General features: G+C 38.8%; 1 protein-coding gene across 2 annotated transcripts; it reads right to left on the bottom strand.

The window, feature by feature from the left end:
• Positions 1–368: 368 nt before the first annotated feature.
• Positions 369–27,655, bottom strand: rell1 (RELT like 1). 2 transcript variants are annotated; one of them, XM_031289927.2, is made up of 8 exons: positions 27,412–27,655; positions 19,166–19,390; positions 14,775–14,846; positions 10,146–10,200; positions 5,291–5,539; positions 3,543–3,675; positions 1,829–1,872; positions 369–1,750 (listed from the first exon to the last, which is right to left on the bottom strand). In XM_031289927.2, exons 1-7 carry the CDS (start codon positions 27,434–27,436, stop codon positions 1,837–1,839), a joined length of 795 nt encoding a protein of 264 aa, XP_031145787.1. In that variant the 5' UTR covers positions 27,437–27,655; the 3' UTR covers positions 369–1,750; positions 1,829–1,836. The 2 variants fall into 2 exon arrangements, with proteins under 2 accessions (XP_031145787.1, XP_035849955.1); XM_035994062.1 differs by having other exon boundaries at positions 369–1,739.

The following is a 27,655-nucleotide window of genomic DNA, read 5'->3' as shown; positions in this document are numbered from 1 at the left end:
CCTGAATGAGTGAACCTGATAAGACTCAGAAGGTCAAGAGGAGAAAAAAGGAGTCAAGGATTGTTAATGTTTAAAACACCTCTCCATCTCGCCTCCTTTATCTGGAAATAATATGATAGAGTGCCCAATGTCGTCGGACTACATACTCGAGATGAATAAGACAAATTATCTTTTCATTACAGCGCGGAAAGGGAGAGAAGGAGTGAGGAGGGTGCAGAGATGAGGAATGGAAATGAGAAAGAATAGAATACGAAGACGGATGGTTCGCTCCGATGAGGGAAGTTAGCCTGCAGGACAGTGGACTCTCATGCACCAATGTCTCAACTGCTATACAGTGTATGATTAAATGACAACGATACAGTGAATTATTTATGGTTTGATATGCATTAGTCGTCTTTATTTCTTTCATTACAAAACGATACAAACACAGCAAACTGTCGCAAAATATGAATAACAGGTATATGTATGCCTTTTTTTTTTTTTTTTTAAATGAAACAATGATTAAACAATGAAATGACATTCACAAAGTTGGAAGAAACCTGCCTAAAATGATACGTTTTGATCACAAAGACTGGGGAAAATACATATTTGGATAATTATGTCTTACTTCATGAGGGCGTCTGCAGTGATTTAGTACCGCGCCTCCATAAAGCTGAAGGACTTACAGGAGACACATTTGGGGAAAAAAAGAGTGATCTTGCTTTAAAAGGGAGAACAAAACAAAGGTAAAAGAAGAGTTCATCAGGTGGACAGAAACTCCACATAACTGCTAATGTTGCTCAATGTCTGCTGGATATTTAAACAGGCAACCTTTTGCCAAAACCTTATAAGCTGATAATATGTCAAAAAACAATAAGTTTTAACAATTTAGTAATGCCTATCTAACACATGGGAAATTACGAATGGAAAATCTGGCATCTTGAAGGGCTGGAGCAGATGGAACTTCAGGCAGTTCCATCCTCAGGCGGATGCGGGCTTATTGTTTTCTGTTATTGTCAAAATAAAACTGTCACTTTAAGAAAAAACACTGAGTGAGAACCATGTTTAAATGCTAAAGGCAATTTGTAGTTTGACCCAAAATACTGCACTCTCTTCTTTATTAGAGGTCAGATTGGAAGAGAATAAAAAGGCACCCTCTGACATCACATTCACGTCATTACAGGATATGGCTTCTCTTATCACATCTGCTAATGCTCCAATCTACTTCCTGGTTCTTTGACCACTATTATCAGCTTGTTCCTCATTCCTGTTTGAGAATGACAACCCCACAACTTAATCTCAGACTGGCTGTATCTGTTTCTGTGGTGTAGTTTTATCAATTAACTGACTGATGACTTTTCCTAGCCTCCACATACAAAAACATATGTACACACATCGTCGGCATATTGAGTAACTAGACCATAGTTCATTGGGAAAGCCGTGGTTCAGGCTTCCTTGGCATTAAGCAGCCGCTTTGCTTAAAGGTCCTTAAGCAAGGCACAATTGTGACATTTTCAGAGGAAATGGAGTGTGTCAGAAATAGACACAAATTTCCCCTTTCTGCTTGTAAAATAACTAGCTGGCATGACTCTGTATGTCACTCTCACCACCGTCGTCCTCATCAGCAGCACTTTGGCTCCCCGTGGAGCAGGAATGAGGAGGGGATGACTCCCTGGCCCACTTCGCTCCTCCAGTGCTGATGTTTTAATGTACTTGTTTGGGTTTTTTTGGAAAGTGGCCAGATGTTGAGTTCCTCCTCTCTTTGGAAAAGCTGTAAAACGGGGGAAAGAACCGTTAGGATGCAGAAATGGAACGCACACATGTAGCTGATGAAAACGTGACACGTTACCTGGATTTCTATCGTTTCTCTTTGTCCAAGTTGTCTGTCTGCTCCTGTACAAGGAAATAATCTTGATTTAATACGGAAAATAATCATTCATAATCTTCAGATTAGGCGTGTTCTGCCATCAGGTTTGTTTACTTTCTTGGGCTGAAGGCATTTTTTCTTTCTCACACAGTCAATACGGGAAAAGTGAAAGTCGATATGAGAGCTAAACGTATGAAACCAAACAAACACGGATGTTAAATGTGCTTCTTTGTGCATCTGTATTATCTATGAACCATGACTGTAATGTTTCTCCACCCTAAAACAAATTTGGTTATGACATGGATTAAGTCAAGACTGGTGAATCTAAACAGACTCTAATCTCTTTTATTACCAAGCCTGAATTTCAGAATCCGTAGAAAACAAACTATGATAGAACACAGGGTGATTTCTACTACCACACATCATGTCTTACAGTAAGTACGTATGAGTGTAAGCCCATACACCAACATCCTTTTCAGACTTATGTGTTGAGAAGGTTTATGAAATTGTGTCATTGCAATGCATCACGACCATCACGTTAAACGTGTCTAACATGTGACACACAGTTCCTGCTGCAGGATTACTGGTGTTGTGTACAGAAGATGCAGAACTTACCAAACGACTAAGCTGCCATCTCAGTCTTTTTTCTTACAAACCAAAACTGACTGCTAAACAAACAACAAAGCTCCACAGTTTAATGTTTCCTTAACTGCTAAATGTAACCATGTTTTCAGAGCTTAAACATGTCATAAAAAAAAGAAAATGTTAAGAAAATGTCTAAAAATGTTTTTTTTGAAAAAATTGTGCAGTTCTGCACACTCTTGCAAACAGTAAATTGAACACTGAGGAGAGACGAGCGGAGGCGGTTCACCTGGAGCGTTGCAATTTGATAACCAGAGTTCCTGTGATGTAAACAGAAAACAGCTGGATTTTTCAGTGGCTCTTTACAATGCTAATTTTGCTAGAATCACATTAACTTTACCCAATACAATAAAGAGCTTGTTGTGTTCATATCTCTTAATTGTAAATTAGTTTTTCTTTTTGTTTTATGATTGTGATATTAGGAGTCTATGCAATAAAGTTGACTTAACTTCTGCTTTCTAAACAGGTGTGTGAATGTACTCCATCACTGTCACCACTGATGACATTTTAGTGAGTTTGTGATGACTTAATTAATCGATCGACAGAAAGCGAATGGGCTACTATTGTGATTATTTTTTATTACTCCATTATCCGTTTAAGCCATTTTTCAGGAAAATAAACTAAACATGTCATAGTTTCAGCTGCTTAGGTGATAGTGAACTGAATATTTTAGGTTTTGGAGTGTGTGTGTGTGTGTGTGTCGGACAAAACAAGACATTTAAAGAAGTCACATTGGGCTTTAGAATATTGTAATAGTAATTTTTCACTAATTTCTGACATTATATAGACCATCCAGAGATTAAGAGATAATTAAAATAGTTATTAGTTGCAGCTCTAACCCAGTTATAATATATATCAAAAACATTGCTAAATGTTGTGCGCTATTAATTATCAAAGCTGATTTTTAACAATTTGTCAACCAATGCATAAAAAGGCAAAATGTCACCACGAGCTGTATATGCAACACTTATTTATACACAGGGTGGTAACTAGGAAGCTCCCGATGGGATACAAAGAGAGAGCAGGACACAGATGAAGTTTCCAGGATACAGACCTGCTGGGACTCGGACGTCGTCCGACTCTTAGGCCCCGCCTCTGTAGGAGATGCAGGAACGCTCCCGTTGGAGTCGGTTATTAGCAGGGTCCGCCTGTCCCTGGTTGGCTTTTCACACTTAGTCACCCGGAACCTGAGAGACGACAAATGAAACAAACGAAAAGGTTTTGAAATGTTTTGCAGTCTGGCAAATGAGGAACAAGGTCTGCAGGGTTGGCTCATTAAAACAAACTCCTGCTCTTATATGGGGAAAAAAAGAACCCAGAGTGAATTTTTCTAGGTCAAAATAAAATAGAACTTAGCGGACCATCATTGCTGTTGATTTGTTCACTTTGTAAATAGTATGGTTATATCAAAAACAATATAAATAACCCACAGAAAACGGTCCTTTAATAAATACTCAGTGGGTATCAGCTATTCTAATTTGTGCCACAGCTGGCATCTGCTTCTCACGGATATTACATACAAACACTCCATGTGACCTAAACTTTACACCTCACCCACCCACCCACTCAAAGGCACCTGTAAGCGAACACACACACACACACACACACACACACACACACACACACACACACACACACACACACACACACACACACACACACAAGCTTTAATTAAATCAGTAAAGGAATATGCGTATCCCGGTCGTGCTGACCCTGTGCGTACGCCGCCATTCATCTGGGTGCACAAATGAAAAGCAACCGCTCTGCATCCCAATCAGCTCGCAGCGGGACATTACGGATGAAGAGAGCGCTCGCTGCCCGGAGGGGACGAGGCTGAACACTTTCCTGGGTTCACTAGTGCACTGAGAAATGTTCTCTTTACTTTAAACATCTCAGACACAGTGTTATTATGGTAGCATACTGCCGGGGTGTAAATCAAAATGTGGTGTCTTAAACCACCTTTCAGACACTGGAGAGCATTGGAAAAGGGTCCAAGTCCATCTTCAGCGTCCAGTTACACATCACAAAAAAGAAGGCTTTCTTAAAGTTATAATCCTTAAGATTTTCATGGAATCAAACCCATTTTTTAAGCAATAGCCATTCAATGTATGTTCAGTAATTGTCTTTTTAGTGCCAGATTCAGACTGCATTTACGAGTATGAGGTAATCACAGGGAGAAAATGCATGTACTGTATGTAATCCAGCAGTTTTATCTCATTGATATCCGCCTCACTGTGTACGGTTCACTCTCTTTACACCGTGTCAGAGCTGTGTTAAGTTACTGCTAATGCAAACAGAACATCCTATTCCTGCTGCTTCACATTAAAAGCGTGGACTTCTCCTGTTGAGCCTTTTTTTAAACAGGCATTGTTGCCAAGAAGCAGCGCCGCCACAACATATTTTATCTGCTGAATCTTCACATAAACAACAACAGTCTGAACCCTGCAGCATCTTTTTTCCCAGTGTTCACCTTGACCGTCCACATGTGCATTTTCCAGGTCACTGCTCTGGTGTCAAAGTGCACAGCAGTCTTAGTCGGTGTAATTAAGTATGGATGTTTTTAGGGTTAATGTTTGATTGTTAATGTTGTGTGTGTGAACTAATATCTAATATGCCTCTGGGGTTTTCATGTATACCTGCTTATTAAAGCACCTTGTGTGGTATGATTCTAAGAAATATTAAATAATCATCGTAAAGCAGCAAAAAAAAAAACCTCGTTTTGTTTCAGACACACACACACACACACACACACACACACACACACACACACACACACACACACACACACACACACCTGCCCACCTGCCCACAGCCAGGACCGTGACCTCTCCGAATAGGCTGCGTCGCTGCTCCGCCTTACGGGCCAACGGCTTCCTCATCAGCGGCCATTTCTTCTGGCTGCAGCGGTTGCAGATGTTCTTCTGGCCGCCCAGGCCGCCGATGGTGTGCAGGTGGTTGCAGGTGTGCTTGGCGGCTCCTGGGGGTGCACCCGGCGATATGGGAGTCATAGGAGGGGTCGGGGTGCCGGGAGAGGTGGGGGTGACCGGAGGACTAAAGTCGGAGAACCAGAAATTTGTGTTTAAGTTGGAGGATTGTAGGACATTTTGCTCCAGTAATGACACTTATTATTAAATACATTATACATTACAGTATTCAACTGCACAATATATGAGTGTGTAATCAAGGTTGCTGCTGATGACTATGGCCTACTATTACTAGCAGAGCACAAGCAAAATAATGTAAATCAGCCCCTGAACAATAATTATGCAACAAAGAGAGAAATCAACCAAGAAATATTTTACAGGTCCGCAGAATGTTGCAGCACCATTCACCATTTAAAGATGAAATAAAACACACAGTAATGTTTGCTTTTTATAGGTCAGCTGTCAAAAGTGTGCCTTTGAGAAGTGAGACCTTTCACATACTAAAATCTGACCTACATTCAGTCCAAAACATTTTCATTTTTACAGAAAATAATTCAAGCTCACTGAACTCATCAGCGCTTCCTGCAGAAATGACACATTAACATCTCATCTTTAAACAAATACTGACAAGCTCGGTCACTCCGAATGAGGATTTTGTTTAAAGTATTAATAGTAGTAATGGAGGCAATTTCCTGGACGCGCAGGCATCAGGTGATCAGTAGGGAATCAGCTGTAAAAAGAAGTCAAACTGATACAACACATACTTCTCCACTTTCACACAGTAGTTATCTAAGAAGTGTGCTAACAGCGACTTATTGAGGCCAGCTTAGGCGTCTGTTTTGTGTGTTATGACCCTGGAGAGCAGGTCTTCACATTGTTTACACACAAAAGGCAGAATAAACAGTGTTTCTACTCACTGACATGCTCATATAATATACAGTATGTAGAACGATGCATGTGTGTCAAGGGACAGACAGCATAATGAGTTAGGTCTCTTTGATGTGTCTCAGAAGGCACCCAAGCAATGAACACTTACTGTAAGACACTGGACAGGGAAAAGAGGGATGCTAAGTTACAGTATATAGCCACAAGTATGTGGATAGCTGAACATTGCACCCATATGTGATTATTGAACACCTAACGTTCTGCTATAACAGCCTCCACTCTTCTGGGAAGGTTTTTCGTGACACTTTGGATGCTGAATGTGGGGATTCGCTCTCATTCAGCCACACAAGTATGAGGCCACGTTCAGACTGGCTTTAGCACTGCGTCAAAGTCAGCGGCAGCCCCTTAATTCATTTGAAGGAGGCCACTTGCAGCAGGGGTGCCAACATAGAGGGCTACCGGAGCAAAAACAACGCCACATCCTAATATCAATCCTGGTCACATGCACGCAGTACTTCCTTAATGTAGTTGCTGTGGTGTCTGCACTTGACTAATCAGCGAAGCTCAGCCCTGCAAACACCACTCGACAGTTCCTGAAAACATTGGAAAGCAGGGGCTTTTATTTGCCACCTGGTACAGGCCTTTTCCAAATAGGCCTTGACTTTCCCCTCAAATTCGCAAACTTTCAAGGATTTTGAGGGGAATCATATATTACAGGGCAATGGCTGAGGTACCTGGCAGCATATTGCATCTTAATTAGAATAAAAATACAATTTTGGCAAAGATATTCATCATTATAATGAAGAGTCATGGGGCAAAAACTGGAAAAATGCAATGCTGAGGTCAATGAACTCTCATGTCACCAGAGGTCAGATATAAAGTGCCTCCATATCTAATATAAAATAAATCCTTGGGGTCTGTTTGAATTGGATTATAAACAGGATAGGAAAGCAGAATAAAACATATTTGTGCAACACAAAATTATGTTTTATTTTATTTTATTCTCTCTAATCTTTGCTTTTTTCCCCCTTATTAATTACTGAATATATGTAGCTGTTTCAGGCCTTTTAAAAAAAAGTGTTAAACAAAAAAGGGAGGAAAAATCTGTCTTCTGATGAACTGGAAACAACTGGCAGACATGTGCAACCTGTGCGATGGGGATACACAAGCAGACATCACTCTGCTTTAAGGTTTCACAAGCCACACAGGTTGGGAACCACTGGTGTAAACAATGTGCGAGTACATGCATGTGAAATGCAATGTGTATTATGCTCATGTACAGTGTGAGGAGTCCTGATGAGCAGAGGTATGAATCAGGAGTTTGATCCACAGGAGGAAAATGAAAAATATGGCAAAAGGAGAGATCAACTGATGTGAACAGAGAGGAAAGGGGTCTGAGGGAAGGTGCGCAGGTGGAGGCCGGAGTACTGATGGGCTGGGGGGGGGAAGCAGCACTGCTGCGAGGGGAAGTTAAGTACCAAATCTGGAGAGGCAGATAGCGACGCCTGGTCAATCTCCTTCTTGTAGTCTCTCTCCATCCCTCTCTCCTTTTTCCTCCCCCTCTTTCTGCCTGTCTCTCTCCCCCCATTAAGTGTCAAATAAATTACCCCCGCCCTATTCCACCATCTCTAAGTGATCCACTGGCAGACTGCCCAACTTGGCTCAGGGAAAGAAAGAAAGATATGAAGAGTAACAGCAAGAGAAAGAGGGAGTACTACATAGAGCAATTGTGAACATAAAAGTGCAGGGAAACGGGGGAGAAAACGGGGGGGTGGGGTATGTAGATAGAGATTTGGAGAGAGAATGAAGAAGTGAAACACATGAAAGTGATGCCAGGCAAAATGTGTGCGATTGCAGATTTCTGCTGATTTTTCCAGGACACTCCGTGTGACTAAGCAGAATACCTCAATAGCTAATCCTTGGCAGAGGCAACGCTCCTCCCATTTATCCACACTGATTCTTCCTGACAAAGGAGAACATCCCTCCTCTCTTCATCTCTCTCCTTTCCCCCCAGAACAATATGTAGTAGGGTGAGGAAGATGACAGGAGGAGAGAGCGAGGGGGAAAACATACTCCACTAACTCAATTTACTCACATTGCTCTTCTGTCACAGGCTTCTCCTCCTCCAATCTGTCTATCAGCCTAACTCTGTCTCTTCTTATCTCAGCGGCAAAGCAAAGCAAAGATGTCTAATCTCTGCTCGTACCATCAGTTCTGTTCTTATGATGCAGGGTTGTTTCAAAGTGACAAGCAGGCGGCCTTTGATTTGAGATGTGACCGTCAAAATGTGAATGAAATGAAATCAATGTTGAGACCTATTCCATGTTTATGCTATTAAAAAGATGCAGGCTAGGGCTGCAACTAACAAGTAAAACTTTGCTACTGACCGTTCAGCTCAATCATTGTTGCTATGCCCGTCAAGCTTTCGGTTCTCGCATGGTAGTTTAAAAATGATGACGGGCAGATTTACCATTGAAATTCATGGTCATTTTTTAAACAATGGGTCCTTAATTTCACAAAGAGGTAGACAAGACGAGCTAATCATTTCTAGCCAATCATCGTGGCTAGTTACAATTTGAAAAGTCTGAAACTGTAACTAGCAGTTGTAATCAGCTGTAGCTAGCTAAGTTATTGGTGTATCCATGAGTTGTGTTAAATCAGAAACCCCATAAAAAGGTCTTAAATATGCACTTGTCAGCTATATACAAAACACTGCGCTGTAAGACTGAGGCTGAAGCCAACAGGTCCCAGGATAAAAGTCCGCATTTTCACCATGATCCATGTGATCCATATTTCCAAGACATGGAAATAAACAACCAGCATTTTGATTTTGCAGGGTGGAACTAGGTAGTCATAGTTTATAATATATGTAATATATGTATGTAAGACCAGACTGTTTGTTCTGTTTGACTGCTTAGCTTACATACAGAGGTTAGATGTAGGATATATTCTTCGTAGTTTTAAAAAGAACGTTTTACTTTTAATGTTATAAGATAAAAAAGTATTTTAGAGTGAGGACTAACCATTGTGTTTGGCAAATGTAACGCCATCTCGGGTAACAAATTGGCTAGGGTTGCTTGAGTGTAAACTTCCCCAAATCCACTCCAATCCAAATGCATGCCAAAAAGCAGGACAGATGTTAGCCTCAACATGCTGAGAAATTAAAATCTTGAAAGGCCTGTCAAACTATTTTAATTATCGATTCATCTTTTGATTACTTTTTTAAATATTAAATTAATGTTTTGGTCTAAAAAAAATCCCAATGTCCCAGAGCAGATATATCCAAATTGCTTGTTTTGTCTGACCAACAGTCCAAACCCCAAAGATTATTCATTTACAGTGATATAAAACAGGGGAAAGCATCAAATCATTACATTTGAGAAGCTGGAACCGGCACACATTTGGGATTTTTGCATTATAAATCCTCTGAGGCTGCCGTATTCGAAAGGCCTCTACTATAAAGATACCTACAGTTTCTTTGCCCAATACTCCCTTTTTATGTGGAGTCACACTCACTGTGTTCTGGCTAAGAATCCAAAAAGAAAACATGCCAACAACCGTGCACAATATGCTTAAATAATCCCACAATACAGTAATATGGGGCATGGTGGCATTTCATGAAGAGTCCCCAGCTGCTCGCCCTCAATCAAACCTTGCCAATCTGGAAAGGTATCAGAAGAGAAATGTGGCCTGATTGCCTTGTGTGTTCATGTCCTGCTCTGGCTACTCTCATTTCAGTCCCTTCAGCAGTGACACCAATAGGCTTCCAAAGAGGCCTATGGGGCCATCTGGTGGTTGAGATAGTTAATACTTCACAGCTAGTAAAAACAACACGAGAGAACGCTTACCCATCAGAGTCAATGCTGTTTTCACGAACCATGGCTTTTAGGGCATCCGAGTTTGCTGAGGGAGAGAGAAAGAGAGAAGGTTACACACTTATACAGATAGAAGAAAGGAACAGAGAGAGGGGGAGATAAAGGGAGTGTTGGAATTAGCGAGAAGAACACTCCAGTGACTTCAAAAGCAGAGCGCTTATTGAAAGATGGTTACAACTGATTAATTCCTTAACAAAATTAAAATGGCACACATGAACTCACTGAGCACAATTACTGTAGACAACAACCTCAAAAGAATGTACCAGACCAGAAAAAAGTTGGAGCAAACAAACTCCAGAATATGGCTCTGAAAACCCAGATTTCTGTATAATGGTCAGGATTTTGGCCTAGGGGTGTACAGTTGTTTTGGTTTTCTTAAACATGAACAACAACTCCACCAACTTCTCCTCCCAGACAAAGTCGCATCAACACAGTTCAGGCATCGATTTGCATAATTTGTTCCCAGACACAGATTTCCCTAAGGCCTGGCCCTGATGTATTCACGGACTTCCCCATAAGCACACTGCATGCACAGATAATGGTGGGAGATGTATTGAGTGCGGTACTGAGACAGGGATGAATCACGTAGGTGGACGTGGGGGTTTCATGTTATGATTTCATCTGAACGCGCGCAGACGTCTGACTCAAACCGCTGTCCTCCTCGTCTCCCCGTATCATCCTCACATCATCAGGCACCGCAGGGTTTTTACAACAACATCCTGGATAACAGCTAAACATATTCAATTCAGTCCATGAGTATTATGAACTTGTAACTGCGTTGATGGTCGTTTTATTTGTAAAAGGCTACCCTTTGAGGACTGTGGCACTGGGATTTTGGTTATTTCATGACAGATTTTTTGTGTTTGTGTTGTTGTTTTTTTGTCCTTGATTTTCTCACTGGTTTGAAGTAGGCAAGGATCACTTGAAAAAAGGTGTTGCTGCACCAATCAGAGTTAAGAAATATTTAAATCAAATCAAACCACACCCCCACAGTTTCTGATAAAGAGGATTAGCCAAAATATTTGAGTGTTCCACTAAAAAGTAATGCCTTTTAAAACTTTTATTTTTGTTTATTTGGTCATACATATTGTTATATAATGTTATAGAGAGGTGTTTTAAAAGGGAAAAAAGGTTGCCTTTAAATTTATTGTAATTTAACATGTAATCGTTTTGTATCTCATTTTTTCATTCGTTTTTCAAAAATATATGCCAACACATTTCCTTCTATACACAACTCGTCAAAATGAGGCTGTTTCATGGCCACTTTAAACACATCTTTTAAAAAGGAACAACTGTTTGTAATGTGCTGTATATTTCTGGACCCATTTAGTTATTTCTTTCATTCCTACACATACCTGGCCAAATGTAGATAAACGTTACCAATGCAGCTACAATAAAGCTTGACTGCAGGCAAATGTAAACCATTTTCAATCCAATGGGTTGTGGTGTCAGTTTCTCAGTAGTAATGGGCTACTTTAGCCTTTAAAACACAATGCGGGTCAAAAGCCCCAGTACACAGCATTTTAAGTAATAACTCAGAATATATCTTCCTTTTTATCATTCAGAAATTTTGAATTATTGAGTAAATTACAAGCACACAACAACAGAAAAGCGACGGGTAACTTATTCTTCAGGTGGATTTTATTTTTAAGTTCGTAGTGTAGTGATGCTACATGGACATCTAATAAGAACAATATAACTGTGCCAGCACTGTGATGCTTTTATTTTGAGATTATCTGTAGATGGCAGTTTTTGCTCAGCCACAAAGCTGACTACTGCTCCTCATAGTGACTTGTCTATTTATAGACAAACTGCTGCTTGTTGAAATCCCTTCCTGTGTTCCAGATAATTATTTCCATGAAAAATAACAACGTAGGTTTTTAGAGTAGCCAGTAGAGACGCATTCATACATTATTAAAGTTGAATGGTTAAACAGACATTTACTGTCTAATAATATGGACTATTTTTTATAGTAGGGATACAGAACCACATCATATCTCCAGAGTGACATTGAGGATGAGTCACAGTTAACTGACTCCAACTCTGCAAACATTGTTATGAGGAAAACAGTGATAAGTCCGCTCAAAGTTTGGCTCTTGGTGGTGGGAAGAAAAATCAACACAGGACAATGACGGCCAGACACCAAAACAGGACAATGCTGCCTTCGTGTGTCATACAGTCGGTTAGTCATCTGGAGAAGATATGAAGGAGGGTTTAGACGGCAGCTTTAGGGATCAATACTCACAGATAAGCTGTGTCTGCTTAGTTCTTGTATTTCAAAACATTTTAGCCCAACACTATTACCTTGACATGTCTAATTTTTAAAGTAAATTGATCCCTATGATTAATATTTCAAATAAATGAAATACGTAAGAAGACATTAAAATGGTAAACTGAAGCCGCAGTAATTCTAATTTTTTTTGTTTTTGGAAGGGTGAAATCTTAATTAATGAATTGATAGTGTTAGCACTGTACTTCATCCATTATCTATAAATAATAATGTAGTTATAAGCTGTTTACTTTACTATGTGCAGTATCTGTCAACACTTAACAATCTTTCTTTGAAGACATATTTTATATAATTAAACTGTGTTATAATATATTGTCATTTATTTTCTGTTTATATACCAAGAGGAGCTAAACTGCTTGACAACCACATCAATAAACACTTAAAAAGTCCCACTACATCAGTGTATTTAGACTATTTATTGGCTGTTTATATATTAGGTGAATAGATCCTAGAGAGAGTGTAGGGGTATATGTGTTACTGCAGAGATATACAGCATGTCTGCATGTTTGGTTTAAAACTGAGGCAGTTGAGCCATGTTTTTTCTGGCCTTGTACCTCCTAAAATGAAGATGTAGAGCTACATTTTCAGGTGTTGCATTACACTGTATCCTAAACAGTTGGTGTGGCAGCCAATAAAAATGACTAGTCTAATCTTCTACTGTGTAATTGTCTCCCTCTCCTTTTCTTTTCCTTCATACTCCTTCTTTTTCCCACCTTACACTTCTGTCTCTTTCCCTGCCGCTTTACGATTTATGTTATGTTAGAAGAAATTGAATGTTGTTGAAAACTAATTATTGCTCTTAATGTGCACACAGCCATAAAAACCCACGGCCAGTCCAAGCTCTTTTCTGCCATAACACATTCAGACTCTAACTCCTCTCTCCCCCTCTTTCACTTCAGACAATTCTTTCCACTAGCTTGTTTTAACACTTCATCTCGAACATGGAAGGTCAGTCAATTAAGTGTTCAACTGGCCTGTTGTGTCATGAGAAAAACTATAGTTATTATGGACATTTCCCAATCAGAACTATTGTTGAGAGGACCTAAAATAGAACTCAACACGGAACCAGCACGCTATCCAAGCGCCAAGCAAAATGCAACAAATACACTGTTCAAGTGAAACGGCCTTCCTCTATTTCACTTAAATATCAAAGCACATGTTAAACCAGTTACATACCTACAAATAGTATGAACCGCTATTAACCTGATTTCAGCAGAACTCCACTGCTGCGGGAGGTTTATTAGCACTGAGGGAAATGCTGTAATCTACACTGTCAGGAAAGGCGCGTGTTTTCGTACTAATCAAACTAACGCAATACGAGCACCGATCCTTATCTCTCCTGTTGCCACTTATAAACTCAGCTGAACAAAGAACTGCAATTCCTTGGAGTAAGGAGAGCGCTGTGATTTATTATGAATTTAACTTCATGTTCCAGCTCAGTGAAATCATTTCAATTCACAGGAATAAAGCAATTTGAATTTTAATAACAGCTATGACACTGCTGGGACTTCACTGGGAAACAGTGATGTAACCAACCATGTTGTTTAAACCACATTCTTCATTACTAATTTCCTGCAGTAGCTAGATTGTCTCGGTGTTGAACAGCCGCAAAGATCCTCATTCCACAGTCCCACACTCACACCACTGCACAGAAACTCACACACACACACACACACACACACACACACACACACACACACACACACACACACACACACACACACACACACACACACACAGTTTTCCTTCTGACTGATTAAATAGAAACAGAAAACGTATGTACTTCCTACAGCTTCCTGAACTTTTCCTCACTTCTGATAAACATAATACTCTTCCATAACACTCTTATAGAAAATAATGGGAGTCTTCTGGTGTGTCATGGCTGATTTTAAACCTGCCCACTGTAAAGGAAGCTGCTTATAAAAAGAGAAAGAGACAAAAGCCGAAAGAAAAGAGGAAACCTGATGATTGCAAGAGAACTCTGGATTAACTGAATGAGTGAGAGCAATGTTTTTCTACTCTTTTGTGTCGACGTATGACAGAGAAAGGGTTGGGCACATTGCAGAAAGAAAGACACACACACACACACACACACACACACACACACACACACACAACCCCTTTCCTGAATAGTGTGTGACAATGAACTTGCCAAAACATTCATGGAGTGCGACTGTAATAATGACTTCATGGAAGAGACAGAAAAACAAAAAGGGAACCTCAAGTGCATTGTGTAATCGACACGTAGGTTTCTAAAAGGTGGCAAAAGAAATTGATTTAGTGTTTGTCGTTGAGTACATCTGGACACATACCTTCATTTTTCATGATGTAGTGGACAATCTGCCCGACTGTGTCATTGTTTTCACTGAGGGTGTCATTCATGTCTGGAAGATAAGCAGAAAAATATACACACAATTAGAAATACTTACTAAGTGTATCATAAGTATTGCAACATGTTAAAAGAAAGTCACAAATATGTAGACTGTATATTTGGGAGTGCAGTAAAACAAACTCAGTAGCCTAAAGTCTATTGTGACTAAATATGTTTTAAGAGGAAAAACACTCATCAGGCATTAGCTAAGGGCCCCCTTTAACATCGTAAACGCTAAACATGATACCCAGAAATCATAATTCAAGAGCACTTGTTAATATTACAACTTGATAATACTCCCATAGGTTTTTACTGAAGCAGGAATGCAATTCATTATTAAGAATGGAAACCCACACATAGACACGTGGTGCACAAGCTTGGCAATATATTGATATGAGAGTAGATATTGTCTGTTGGCTGTAAAAAAAAAAGAAAATGAAAAAAAAAAAAAATGAAATTGTTTTTTGAAGTCTTAAACTTGCATTCATGGCATGTTTTTGCCACTTGGGGGCAGCGCAACAAGCTGTAAACACAACAATTTCCATATAAAGAATTGTGATATTCTTATCAATCTGTGTATTATATCGATAGATGGCAAGTATTGTGATATTTTATTTAGATAACATATCTCCCCTCTGCCCTCATGTGATCATCATATCTCTATAAATGTGCAACCATTAACTGTTTTCCTTCTGACTAAATAGAAACAGAAAACGTATGCATGAGCCCCCTTCCACCAGGCACACACACCCCTGTGAGGCACTTCCTACAGCTTCCTGAGCTTTTCCTCACTTCTGATAAACATACAGTAATACTCTTCCATAAGAATCTTACAGCAAATAATGGGAGTCTTCTGGTGTGTCATGGCTGATGTTAAACCTGTCCACTGTAAAGGAAGCTGCTTATAAAAAGCCAGTGAAAGAGACAAAAGCCGAAAGAAAAGAGGAAACCTGATCATTGCAAGAGAACTCTGGATCAACTGAATGAGTGAGAGCAATGTTTTTCTTTTCTCCTACTCTTTTGTGTTGACGTACTGTATGACAGAGAAAGAGTAGGGAAAATAGCTGAGGCACTTCTAACTATTGTGCTGCTGGTACGGAGATCACATTCACTCCACAAGAAAAAACAGCTTTACGCCTGTCCTTTTCCAATACCTAACTCCACTAAAGAAATAAGGTAATAATTAACATGATTCAATGGAGGGGTTCAGGGCTTCAGCAAACATGGGAAATAGTGGAGATGCGATGTGTCAGGAGGAAAACTGTGCAGAGATCTGTTGTATGATAACAGATAGATGAGAAAGGCGGTCGGCACAGACTCACTTCCATTTTAGCAGCATGGTGTAAGCAGTTCATTCTTTCCATAACATTTCTCACGCCTGCGATGTACCCCAGGGCAACCCAGTGATGCCAGAGGTTTCCCGTCTGCACACGACAATTACTAGAAGGAAAGGCAAAGAAGCACTAACATCCCCTCTCTCTGTGTGGTCATGCCATGTACTGGACTTTGTAAAAAAGTAAAGACAAGACACATGCAAACGGAGGGGAAACCAAGCGAGGAAACCTTTCTTTTCAGTATGCTGAAGTTCAGAAAGTCAACTACATTCTGTGAGAGGCCAGAAACCTCCTCCTCACGAACACAATGCTCATGGCAATTAAGCATTATCTGCAGTTATTATTACGAGCCACCACCACATGATGACTTCCTGTAAATACACCGTTAATAGGATTTCTGAGATTATGTTTGTGATCTCACGGAGATACATTTTTTTTTTTTTAAATGTATTTATTTTTTTAAATTGTATGTCTACTGCAATCACATGGAAAAAGTAACAACATTTACATACTGTGAATGGTTTTTTTGAATCAGGAATCGTTTTTGAATCAAATCTTGAGCCTAAAAATCGATATTGAATCGAATCGTGACATTTTCTGAATCGTGCACCCCTATCACAGAAGGTTTTCTGAAGATTCGTTCATCAGCGCAAACGTTGCAAACATTTAAAAAAAAAAACACCTCTTAAATGAGGGTGCTATAAAATAAATATCTATTCTTGAAATGAACTCTGACAAACATTGGTTTTTAGCATGTTTTAATGTGTATTCAATATCTAATTTGTTACCTTTTTTTTCGCAAAGAAAGGAGCCATTCACATGATCACACAAGTATATTCTTATCAACATCTGTCTGCACCTACACTAGGGCTGTGCAATGAATCGAAATTTCAATCGCGATTAGGATTTTGGCTCCTAATGATCACAAAAACAAAATAATCGAGAAAAACGATTATTTTGCACATTACGTTTAGCAAGTAAACTCTTATTCTGTCTTGTGTTCGGAATGAAAAAAAAAAAAAAACATTTCAAATGGGAAAAGTATTAGGGGAAATTTCACAGTTCTAGGTGTTTTCACTGTTGATATGTTTCACTGCTTTTAAAGTTCAATAAATGCAACAACTTTCCAAAAGTCTATGAGTAATCGTGTTAAATAATCCTGATATCAATATTGACCAAAATAATCGTGATTATGATTTTTTCCATAATCGAGCGGCCATAACCTACACTACGTGGCACACAGCAAACTCATTAGATTCCGAAATGTAGTACAAGCCTGTAAGTACTAGAGGGCAGGTGGGAGCATCGAGTGATTGTACTGCATGATGGCTGACCTTCATTTCACCATCACATGACAGGAAAATGAAAAGCTTCCAGCAGACCACTGACTCATTTGGAAAAAAAAAAAAAAAATCTATGCTTCTTCTGCATTTAGTTTTCCATTGGCTAAGATGCGACAGCATCGCAGTCTGACTGATTGCGAGAGAATTTGGACCGATATGGATTATCAATTCATGTTTAACTTGATTGGAATTTTTAAGTTCATGTGCTGCAGTTGTGAAGCGAAGAGGGAGACAAGGTGAAAATGTTGTAATCCTTAAAATGTTCATTGAATCAAATCCCATCTTTGATGGATTTATGGTCAGCATTTTTTTCTCCATTAGCCATTTGATGCATTTACATACTGCAATTCCCCAGTCTCTATATAGCAGTCTTCATTGTTAGTGGCAGCAGCTGCCATTCCTCCAGTGGATTCAAATTGCCTTCACAAGCACGAGGGGGAAAGAAGAAACGAGGCAGCGTGTAATCTCGCGTATTGTTTTTAATTTCATCTGTCTCACTGTGTACTCTTCCACAGCTGTATCAGAGCTAGGTTACTGCTAATGCAAACTCAACATCCTACTGTCATCTGGTGACATACAGGTGGCTTTTATTGGGAGGAAGCCACCGGAAGCCATCATTTGAGTAAACCGCGATTGTTCTGTAGAAAAGAAAAGGTGTCATTTTCTGCTGTTTTCCTGGATCAATTTTAAATATCGCAGGGAATAACGAAACAAGTCAGAGCAGCCCCAGTGAGTGGCAAACTTCCAACTCTAGAAAGGAATCAGATTGCGGTTGCGATAATTATTGATTGACCTTTTTTTTTTTTCAAACCTGAGTTTGTGCTGTTCTTCTGTTGCATTTCTGACAGAGAAGCGTTCGCTGCCTCTAGAATTCTGGGACCTGTAGTATTAAAATGCACTTGATGTTACCATGGTAACCTGTGGTATCGCCATATGAAGCAGGACTTAAATCTTTAATGTTGCGTTTTGATTGGTCACTAGGAGTGCTTGATGATCAACTGGGCATGATAAGAGAAAATGCTTCAACAAGCAGCCTTACATTTGTTTTCTTTTTCTTAAATAGAATTCTACACTTATTGTATATGAAATTTTTGAACACTAATACTTAAAATGTATTGGTCATTTTGTATGTCTACATTTTACCTTTGATATGTCTTTCGGGTGTGGTTATTTATACAAGCCATGACAGGTTTCTTCCACACACTTACATTTCATAATTCTTCAATATGATTTGTATGTATGTGTGTGAAACAAATAAACATAACACATTTTTGCAAAAACCAAAATATATCTTTAAACACATCAATATATTGACCTGTATATGACCTGGTATTGCATCTTAAAATTCTGCATGCTTCCAATTTATAGCATCTTTTCTGTCAAACAATTTTCACTTCCCTCCCTTACCGCCTCTCTAACTTCTTGTCCATCTACTTAGATTAACATAAACCTGGTTGAGCAATAATCTTGGGTGTGCACTGTATATGGATGCCTTCAAACAATGAGCATATTAATGTGATAAACACATAAAGCTAATCATAATGGTGTCAGACAGTGACACATTTCTACGAGTCTGCAATGTCACAATTTATTTAAACATGTGTATTTTTGGAGTTTGCCTCAACTCCCTCCCTCTTTAATTCAGATTGCCTCACCTCCGCCCAGCTCAGGATCCTTTTCTTCCTCCTTACACTCCCCCTCCTCCCCATCATGGGCCTCAGTGGTGCACCGGTAGCCCTTCCTCTTCAACACGTGGCAGATGACCACCCCCAACAGGCCCAGAAGGAAGAAAACAGGCACCAGGACGAAAGCGATGTACTCTGGGTTGCTTGCTGCTGCTGCACCTCCACCACCTTCTTCAGTATCTGTAGGCTGATCAGCTGGAAGATGAAGAGAGATAAAAAAAAAAAAAAAAACGAAATGATTCTAAATATTGTTGCAACAGAACACACAGAAGAACAAAATAATGGATTGTCATTATAACGCCCTTTGATGGCAACCTGATATCCACAGTGAGTCTGAGGGTGCATTTGGGGCCGAGCAGCTGAGGGGATTTAAATGCTATCAGCTGCAACATGACAGAGATTTCATGTTCCCTTCCTGGATCAATCGAGTCTGCTGCTCTCTCTGCCCTCTAACTGCTTGATCTGGTGCAAGATGTCCCCCATTTCACAGCTTGTGAGGCAGAGTGAGTGAAAAGGCTAAACCAAAAACTATAAACACCCATTCTACATGTTGGTCATAGCTTAGTGTTTTTATAGTAACTTATAGCAGCAAAAAGAGCACAAGGACCATAAACTTTACCACTATATATAGCTCTAGCTTCCCTCTCCCACTCCCATCTGTCCACCCACCTACACACAGGACTTTAGACCCATCAGGGTGCAACATGACTGAGAAGAGTGCTGAGCTTAGCTGATTCATTATTTGTCTATAATATGTGACAAAGTGGTGAAAACGCCAATCCCACCTTCAGAGTCAAAAGTAACGTCTTCATATTGTTTTGTCCGACCAACAGTCCACAGTTCAAAAATATTTAGTTTACAAATGCAGAAAATAATCACTTAACAGCAAATATTTTACTTGTTTTGCTTAAAATAATCCATTAAATGATTGTTCAATTATCAAAATACTTGCTAATTAGTTTTCTTTCAAATGAAATGTAATTGTTGCAGCTCATAGCTTTTCTTTAATATAACAAATGGGAAACTGATGAGGTTTTAGGTCAAGGGGTAGACAGTGACCTGTGGTCAGCTAAAGGCGAAGGATCTCCTGGCCCCTGCAGTCGGCGCACCACGTGAGGAATTCCAGCACAACACACAAGAGGCCTTTTGTTTTCCTGTTCGCATCAGTGTGTGTGTGTGTGTGTGTGTGTGTGTGTGTGTGTATGTGTGTGTCCGTGTCCGTGTCTTTCTGCAAAGTGCCCAACCCTTTCTCTGTCATACGTCGACACAAAAGAGTAGGAGAAAAGAAAAACATTGCTCTTAATCCAGAGTTCTCTTGCAATCATCAGGTTTCCTCTTTTCTTTCGGCCTTTTGTCTTTTTCACTGACATTTTATAAGCAGCTTCCTTTACAGTGGGCAGGTTTAAAATCAGCCATGACACACAAGAAGACTCCCATTATTTGCTGTACGTCTTATGGAAGAGTATTATGTTTATCAGAAGTGAGGAAAAGCTCAGGGAGCAGTCAACAGGAAGAGAGAGAGGGACACACATAGAGTCAGAGAGAGAGAGACACCCAAAGACAGAAATGGTAGGTCACAGTTTGAACTGAATCTCAAATCATATCAGAATCAAATGAGATGTTGATGCCATTTTGAAATGTACCACAGCACAGTGCGTATGTTGTAGGCGTGTATCTGCATACCTAACCATGTGCCTCCTGATGCATACAGACATTTGTGCTCTCCCATTGTCCCAGTTCCCTAGTCAAGTGCATCAGACTGAACACACTGATTAAGACCAATTGTCTGCTCACTGACCATCCTGTGGCCGTGTGCTTATACGTACACTAGTAGGCTGGCCTGGCCCATGCCTCTCCAGATGACTCACGAGTAATCACGGGCCATTTAGAGGATTGTATTAAAAAGCATTGGGAGAAAAAGACTGGAGACTGGCAAATGGGTTGAATACAATCAACCCATTTGTGGGTCCTTGAGGAGGATTTAGATTTGAGTCATAAAAATCTCTTAGCAACCACAGCTGCTACCATGGTGAATATCATCAGAGGGACAGCCAGAAAATAAAGAGACATCTGAGACACATGCACATCACCGGTGTGGATTTATATAGTAATCATGTGGATTCATACAGTACATTCTGATATTTATAAGCAAATTTTGGGCTTTGGTAAGCTTTAATTAGATACTTTGTGCCACTGTTCAGTAAGAATATAAATAGGGCTGGGTACTGAACCTCATATATGGATCTAAAACCAGAAGTTAAAATCAAATCTAAGGCTGCAACTAACTTATATTTTTATCGATTAATCCGTCCACTACTTTATTTTAAATTTCATGGTCGATCAAATTTCAGAAAATACAAAAAAAAAAAAATCCCCATCCCCCAAGGTGACATCTACACTTATTCAATAAAAAAAATATAATCAAACCGAAGAAAGGCGGCAAATGTTCACATTTGAGTAGCAGAAACCAAATATTTTAGCATTTTAACTTGATAATTTTTCTTAAAACGATCAATCGATTATCAAAAGTGTCTGTTCTATCAACCAATCGATTTGAATAACAACTAATCAAAAATATATTGGTGTTGATGTTAGGTCCACTAAAAATAAACTGGAGAAGAAAAGCAACCGTGTTTATTTCGACTTTTTGAGAATATGAGAGGTGAATCTAGGCGAGAGAAAAAATATTTTCTCAGCAACATACTGTGTTACACACACACAAGGTTGCAACATCCAACGAATCTCCGGATTTTGATTTTAGATTGAGGAGCAAAAGTATTTTTGTCGACATCATCCTGAGGAGCTGAGCGCAGGCTGAATAGGTCAGCATTACTGTTCTGCTGCTTTAATTTCCTGCAGTTTTCTATGTGCCTAAAGGTTATCGACGTCTCTGCTGCAAAAGCTTCTTTCACAGAATGATGTAAAATCAATCTCTGCAAAAACACACAAAAGTAGATTTGTGATTGAATTGTTCGCCTTTATCTTTGCTGTTCTTTCCCTTCCTGTGCCTCTTCTCTGTTGAACATACTATATATATATATATATATATATATATATATATATATATATATATATATATATATATATATGACTTTTTTTCAACATACTATACTATGACTTTCTTCAACATACTATACTATGAATTTTTTGACATACTTTAACATTACTTTTTTAGCACTTTTTTCGACAGACTATACTATGACTTTTTTTGTGACATTTTTCGACGTACTATACTATCACTTTATTTTGTAATACTATACTATGACTTTTTTTCAACATACTAATATTTTAGCTATTAGTAAAGGAAAAGTCCATTTGAACACTGCCTGTGTGAGCTGGAATATTTAAATCTCAAACTTTGCATTGCTCCTGCTCTTGCTACCACCAAGATTTGAACATGGAAATCACCCATGACCAGCAGTGTCAGTGGATAATGCTAATGAGCATACCACAATGTCAAAGGGCAAAACAAAGAGGATGTTAATGTTCCTGAGATCAGCAAAAGACCTTGGGACACCAGACAGCACATGACGTGTGTTTCCTACCCTAAATAATATTTACTGTTCCAATTTAGGTTTCAGATTAGAGTTGCACGATATGAGGAAAATAAGCGGCATGCGATGACGTTGTTGAATATCGCGATAACAACATAACTTGCGATAAATTAACAGATATTAAAGTGTATTAAGTTCTGCATTTCTGCTGCTTTCAGTATTCTGCTAAAATACAACAAATTGCTTGTTGAATTTAAAACAAACGTTCTTTTCTAGCACAAATTGAACATTGAATTGAATATAAAAGGCACCACGTAAAAAAGAATGACAGTTACATTATTAAGCTCAGTTTTCCAATGATTTTTTCTTTTACCTAACACAAAAAAACATCAGTGTTTTTCGTGATATGTCGCAGCCTTTCGCGATGTGTTTATTGCGCCAGTTGATATCGCGATGACGATAAAAAAAGAAAAAAAGATATATTGTGCAGCCCTATTTCAGATTATTTCCAACTTTGTAAGTCACTTCTTGGCAAATGTTGCATTAAATAATAATAGTCTGAGCAAAATTAGGAAATCAGAAATGGCTGAACTGTTGATGATGGAACGGGCAGCCTCTGCTTTACAGGCACTATGCAGGGATGATGGATTAGATGGACCATGGACACTCATTAAATATTATATCAATAAGAGTCATTTAGCTTAAGTTCTTTGTTTGTTTTGACTGACCAAGCTAAGGTGATGCAATGTCATCCTAAGTATATGTGTATGTATGTATGTATGTATGTATGTATGTATAGGTGTATGTGTTTGTGTGTGTATATATATATATATATATATATATATATATATATATATATAAGCACAAGCAAATGTGTGTATGTATGTACATGTACATGTGTATGCATATATGTGTGTGTGTGTATATACAGTGTATATATATGTGCCCTTTTTTTCTGTTACCTCTGACGTACTGTCCTTGTGTGTTTGTGTGTGTTGTATTGGTATTTGTTTTCTTTGTAATTAAAATATCAAAAAAAAAGAAGAAAAAAAGAAATGGCTGCAAGACTTTTGCCCTTTTTTTTGATCCGTGACCTCTCAGCTACAGCCAGTCAGTAATCTGATCTTCAACCAGATGTAACTGCATTATGACTCTCCATTTATTCATCTCGGGAAGGAGAGAGAGCGGAAATGGAAACCGTTCTGACGTCTGCTCATTGGCCACCGTTTGGCTAGTCGATAACCTCTCCTTCTTGTTTTACAACATCTATTTCTACATTCAACTTTTCTGACCATCATTTGCTGAGAATTCACCCCAGGAGGTAAATCTTTATTTTCTAACCATAATAGTCCCAAGACGTAGAGTATTAGTCAATTAAAAGTTACTGAATAGCTGTAAATATACTTAATAGTTTTCATTTCACCACAACAACGCATTAGAAGGAGTTTGTGGCCTCCAGTTTAGCACGGAATATGAATGTGTTAAAAGGATCTGCCCATATGTGGCTTACCCATTTCCTCATATTCAGGAAATCATGTGCAGCTAGGAAAGCAAATCTAAGACCCTGTGACCTAAACTAACCACATCTCATTTTAGATTACACGAGTCAGTCGTGTCTTTCCAACCCTCGGTCCTTTATCCATTTTGTCATTAAGCGAGCTCGTTCACGAGTGGAGATGAAATCTCTTTCAATCACTGTCTCATGTGTAGATACAGCTGTGACACTGTGAGATATGACAAGGTCTCACGCAGCACATTATGCCAAATATTCCCCTTGTTCTCGCTGGTAATGGCACAACAAAACAGCTAGCCTACATTTTGCAAAATAAACGTTCACATGAATGTCTGCATTTATACAGCCCAGCTCAGCCCTAGCAAGCGTGCACTTGTTGTGCGAAAAGTCAGTCAGTGAGCACAACATTTTAATTTGTCGTGAGGAAAGACAATTACTGCAGACATTTTTGGAAGCAATACAATCCGGAAATAGGGCTGTGGTGTCTAAATTACAGGCTGCAATTAACATTCTTTTTAAATGATTGATTAATCAGCCAATTATTTTCTCAACAATTCGATTGAACGTTTGAAACTATTTCCAAAGCCCAAGGTGACATTTTTAAGTTTATAAACAAAAGAAATAGGGGTGTGCAAAAAAATCGATTCACATTCGAATCGCGATTCAAGTTCTACCGATTCAAAATCGATTCATAGAATTCCAAAAATCAATTCATTTTTTTAAATTTGTTTACATTTTTTTTTTTTATTGTATGTCTACTGCAATCCCATGGGAAAAGTAACTACATTTACATACTGTGAATCGTTTATTTAATCAAGAATCGTTTTTGAATCAAAAATTGATTTTGAATCGAATCTTGTGCCTGAAAATCGAATCGAATCGTGACATTTTCTGAATCGTGCACCCATAAAAAGAAAAGCAGCAAATCATCACAAGTTCTGGTTGTAAAATGACTTGAATGATTAATCGATTATCAGCATTGATGACGCCTATTCATTTTTTGTCGAACGACTAATCAAGCATTCATTCAATCAATCAATGAATCATCTAACTGTTTCAGCTCCCCACCCATGTAAGACGAGAATAGCACCTTAATTACCAAGAAGAAACAGATGGCAACTTGAAAAACGTAGCTTGATACAAGTAATGGCACAGCTTGGTGATGTAACCTGAATACCTGTGTGGTTTCGATCAAACACAAGGTAAAAAAAGTACCAGTACCAGTTTGGAGATGTAAAATAATAATGTCGCCTTACAGTGAATGTTAAGAAATGTCAAGTTAACAGTCTACCTGCCTACAAGTCCCAGGAGGGCTGTGGTTCCCAACCTTTTTCGGTTTGTGACCCCTAAAAATAAAGCATATTAGATATTATATCGACATCGTGATATGAGACTAGATATCGTCTTAGATTTTGGATATCGTAATATGGCTTAAGTATTGTCTTTTCCTGGTTTTAAAGGCAGCATTACAGTAAAGTTGTGTCATTTTCTGAATTTACCAGACTGTTGTAACTGTTCTATTATTTTCCTTTTCCCACTTAGTCATTATAACCACATTATTGATGATTATTTATCAAAACCCACATGTTGTGAACCAGTGACCGAGACCACAATAAGTCCCTCAGCCTGTCAATGAGTGTCAGGCTCAACTGGTAGCGTGTTCAGGGTATGTATGCTGCAGCCGTGAAGCGGGGAAGACAGCTGAAACAATCCGAGAGCTATACAATATGGTTGTACTGTAAACACACACATACACACACATTGCATGAGCGTATTATTAATACCAAACTAACGTACTGGATGACTAGGTCTAATTGAATAAGCATGATGATTCAGCCTTGGCTTTTTGCATGCCACAGATTCCAGTAGACTCTCCGTGGAAAATTGAAACAGGCCCAGAATTTTAAAGGTTATGAAGAAAACCAAAGCGTAACATGGAACTAAAAAAGAATGCTGGCTTGAGTATTTCTTGATGCAGAGACACGTACAGTACTCTTCTGACATAATTAATCCTCCTAGCAGTATTTCAAGATAGCCACAGACTCTTAATAAAATCTCCAACAACTGTGTATTGTAAAACATCTATCGCTTGTGAGGCTTTTATCCTGACAAGACAATAAAAGACTCATTACTAACCCAACAGCCTGTTCAAATATACACTTCTGAATTGACAAAGATCACATGTGTGCTGTTTACATTTGTCCTACTCCAGTATTATTACACCGAGGCAGTTCGTTCCTGTCACGTATGTACTTTAGAGTATGTTATTAAAACAGATACCATATCTCTACAGTTACTAAATACATGACGTTACTCAAATATTACAGTTCCACCTTAAAATGTTATATTCTGTGGTTTTGGCTGCTGCACTGAAAATCACTGAACTTCACTGATATGTTTATATAAGCCTTATGGATACTGCAACTAGTGACAAATTAATTTGGTTTGAGAGGCAATTAAGTTAATTTATGTTTAAGTTTGTCCTCTGGACGATGTCATGAATAAGCTTTTCAAAATCGATTTTACATGTTTACAGAGAAATAATAGTTTTTTTTAGGAAGGAAACGTAGAGTGTAAGCTCTGGTGCCTGGTGAAATAAAGTCTGCAGCAAACATCGCTTTGATAATTGGACAATTCATTAGACAAAAATCTTGAAAAAGATGTAAATACCTTATATAAAGCCATAAGTGCTGCATAACCTCGAGAGAACACTTGATGTAGGACTTAATTCCCTTAATATTACTGAATCATAGATACTTTGGGAAACATTTCATAATAAGAAGCTACAAAAACATACCGTAAAGTTTAAGTCATTAAACATCTTTATAATGTGTCTGTTGTTTCTATGTTTACAGTGGCATTGTATGGCAGTTTGTCAGTTTCTGTTATGGTATCTTGCCCTCAATATGTTTTTTTTCCTTCCTTCTATAAAGTTACTTGGGCTGCATGATATCTTGAAGTTTGGACTGTAAAGCAGTAACTTGTGTGTTATGTGTATGTAATGTCTAATGTGTAGTAACGTTAGCTAGCTAGTTAGTTTTTCAAAAAGATTGGCATCAACAACAGGGCCAATATGATTTAATAAACTCAACTATTTTAAAATGAGAGCAATTTTTTCTAAAGGAGATGAAAAAATATAAACGACTCCGACTGTGCAGCACAGCTAACGTTACAACTTTCCACAGAACGGAAAAAGCTTGGAAACTTACACGTATTGACGGTTGAATCAGCCATTGACGGACAGTTGTTACCGGGAGGCCTGTTGGTGATGTTTTGGAGAGGCGGCCGTAGAACTGTTTAACCGCGGTTTAACGGTCAAACTCATAGATATAAATATACGTATGGGTGAAACTAAACCAAGGGAGGGACTGCTCCTTACAAACATTAACGTATTTCCTGATTTCCAAAGGGATACGCCCTCATTTTAAAGTGGTACCCCCTCCAACAAAGAGC

Source organism: Sander lucioperca, chromosome 17, assembly GCF_008315115.2.
Source record: "Sander lucioperca isolate FBNREF2018 chromosome 17, SLUC_FBN_1.2, whole genome shotgun sequence".
Taxonomy (NCBI): Eukaryota; Metazoa; Chordata; class Actinopteri; order Perciformes; family Percidae; genus Sander; species Sander lucioperca.
The sequence above is the reverse complement of the archived record's forward strand: the minus strand, read 5'-3'. Positions and strand labels throughout refer to the sequence as shown.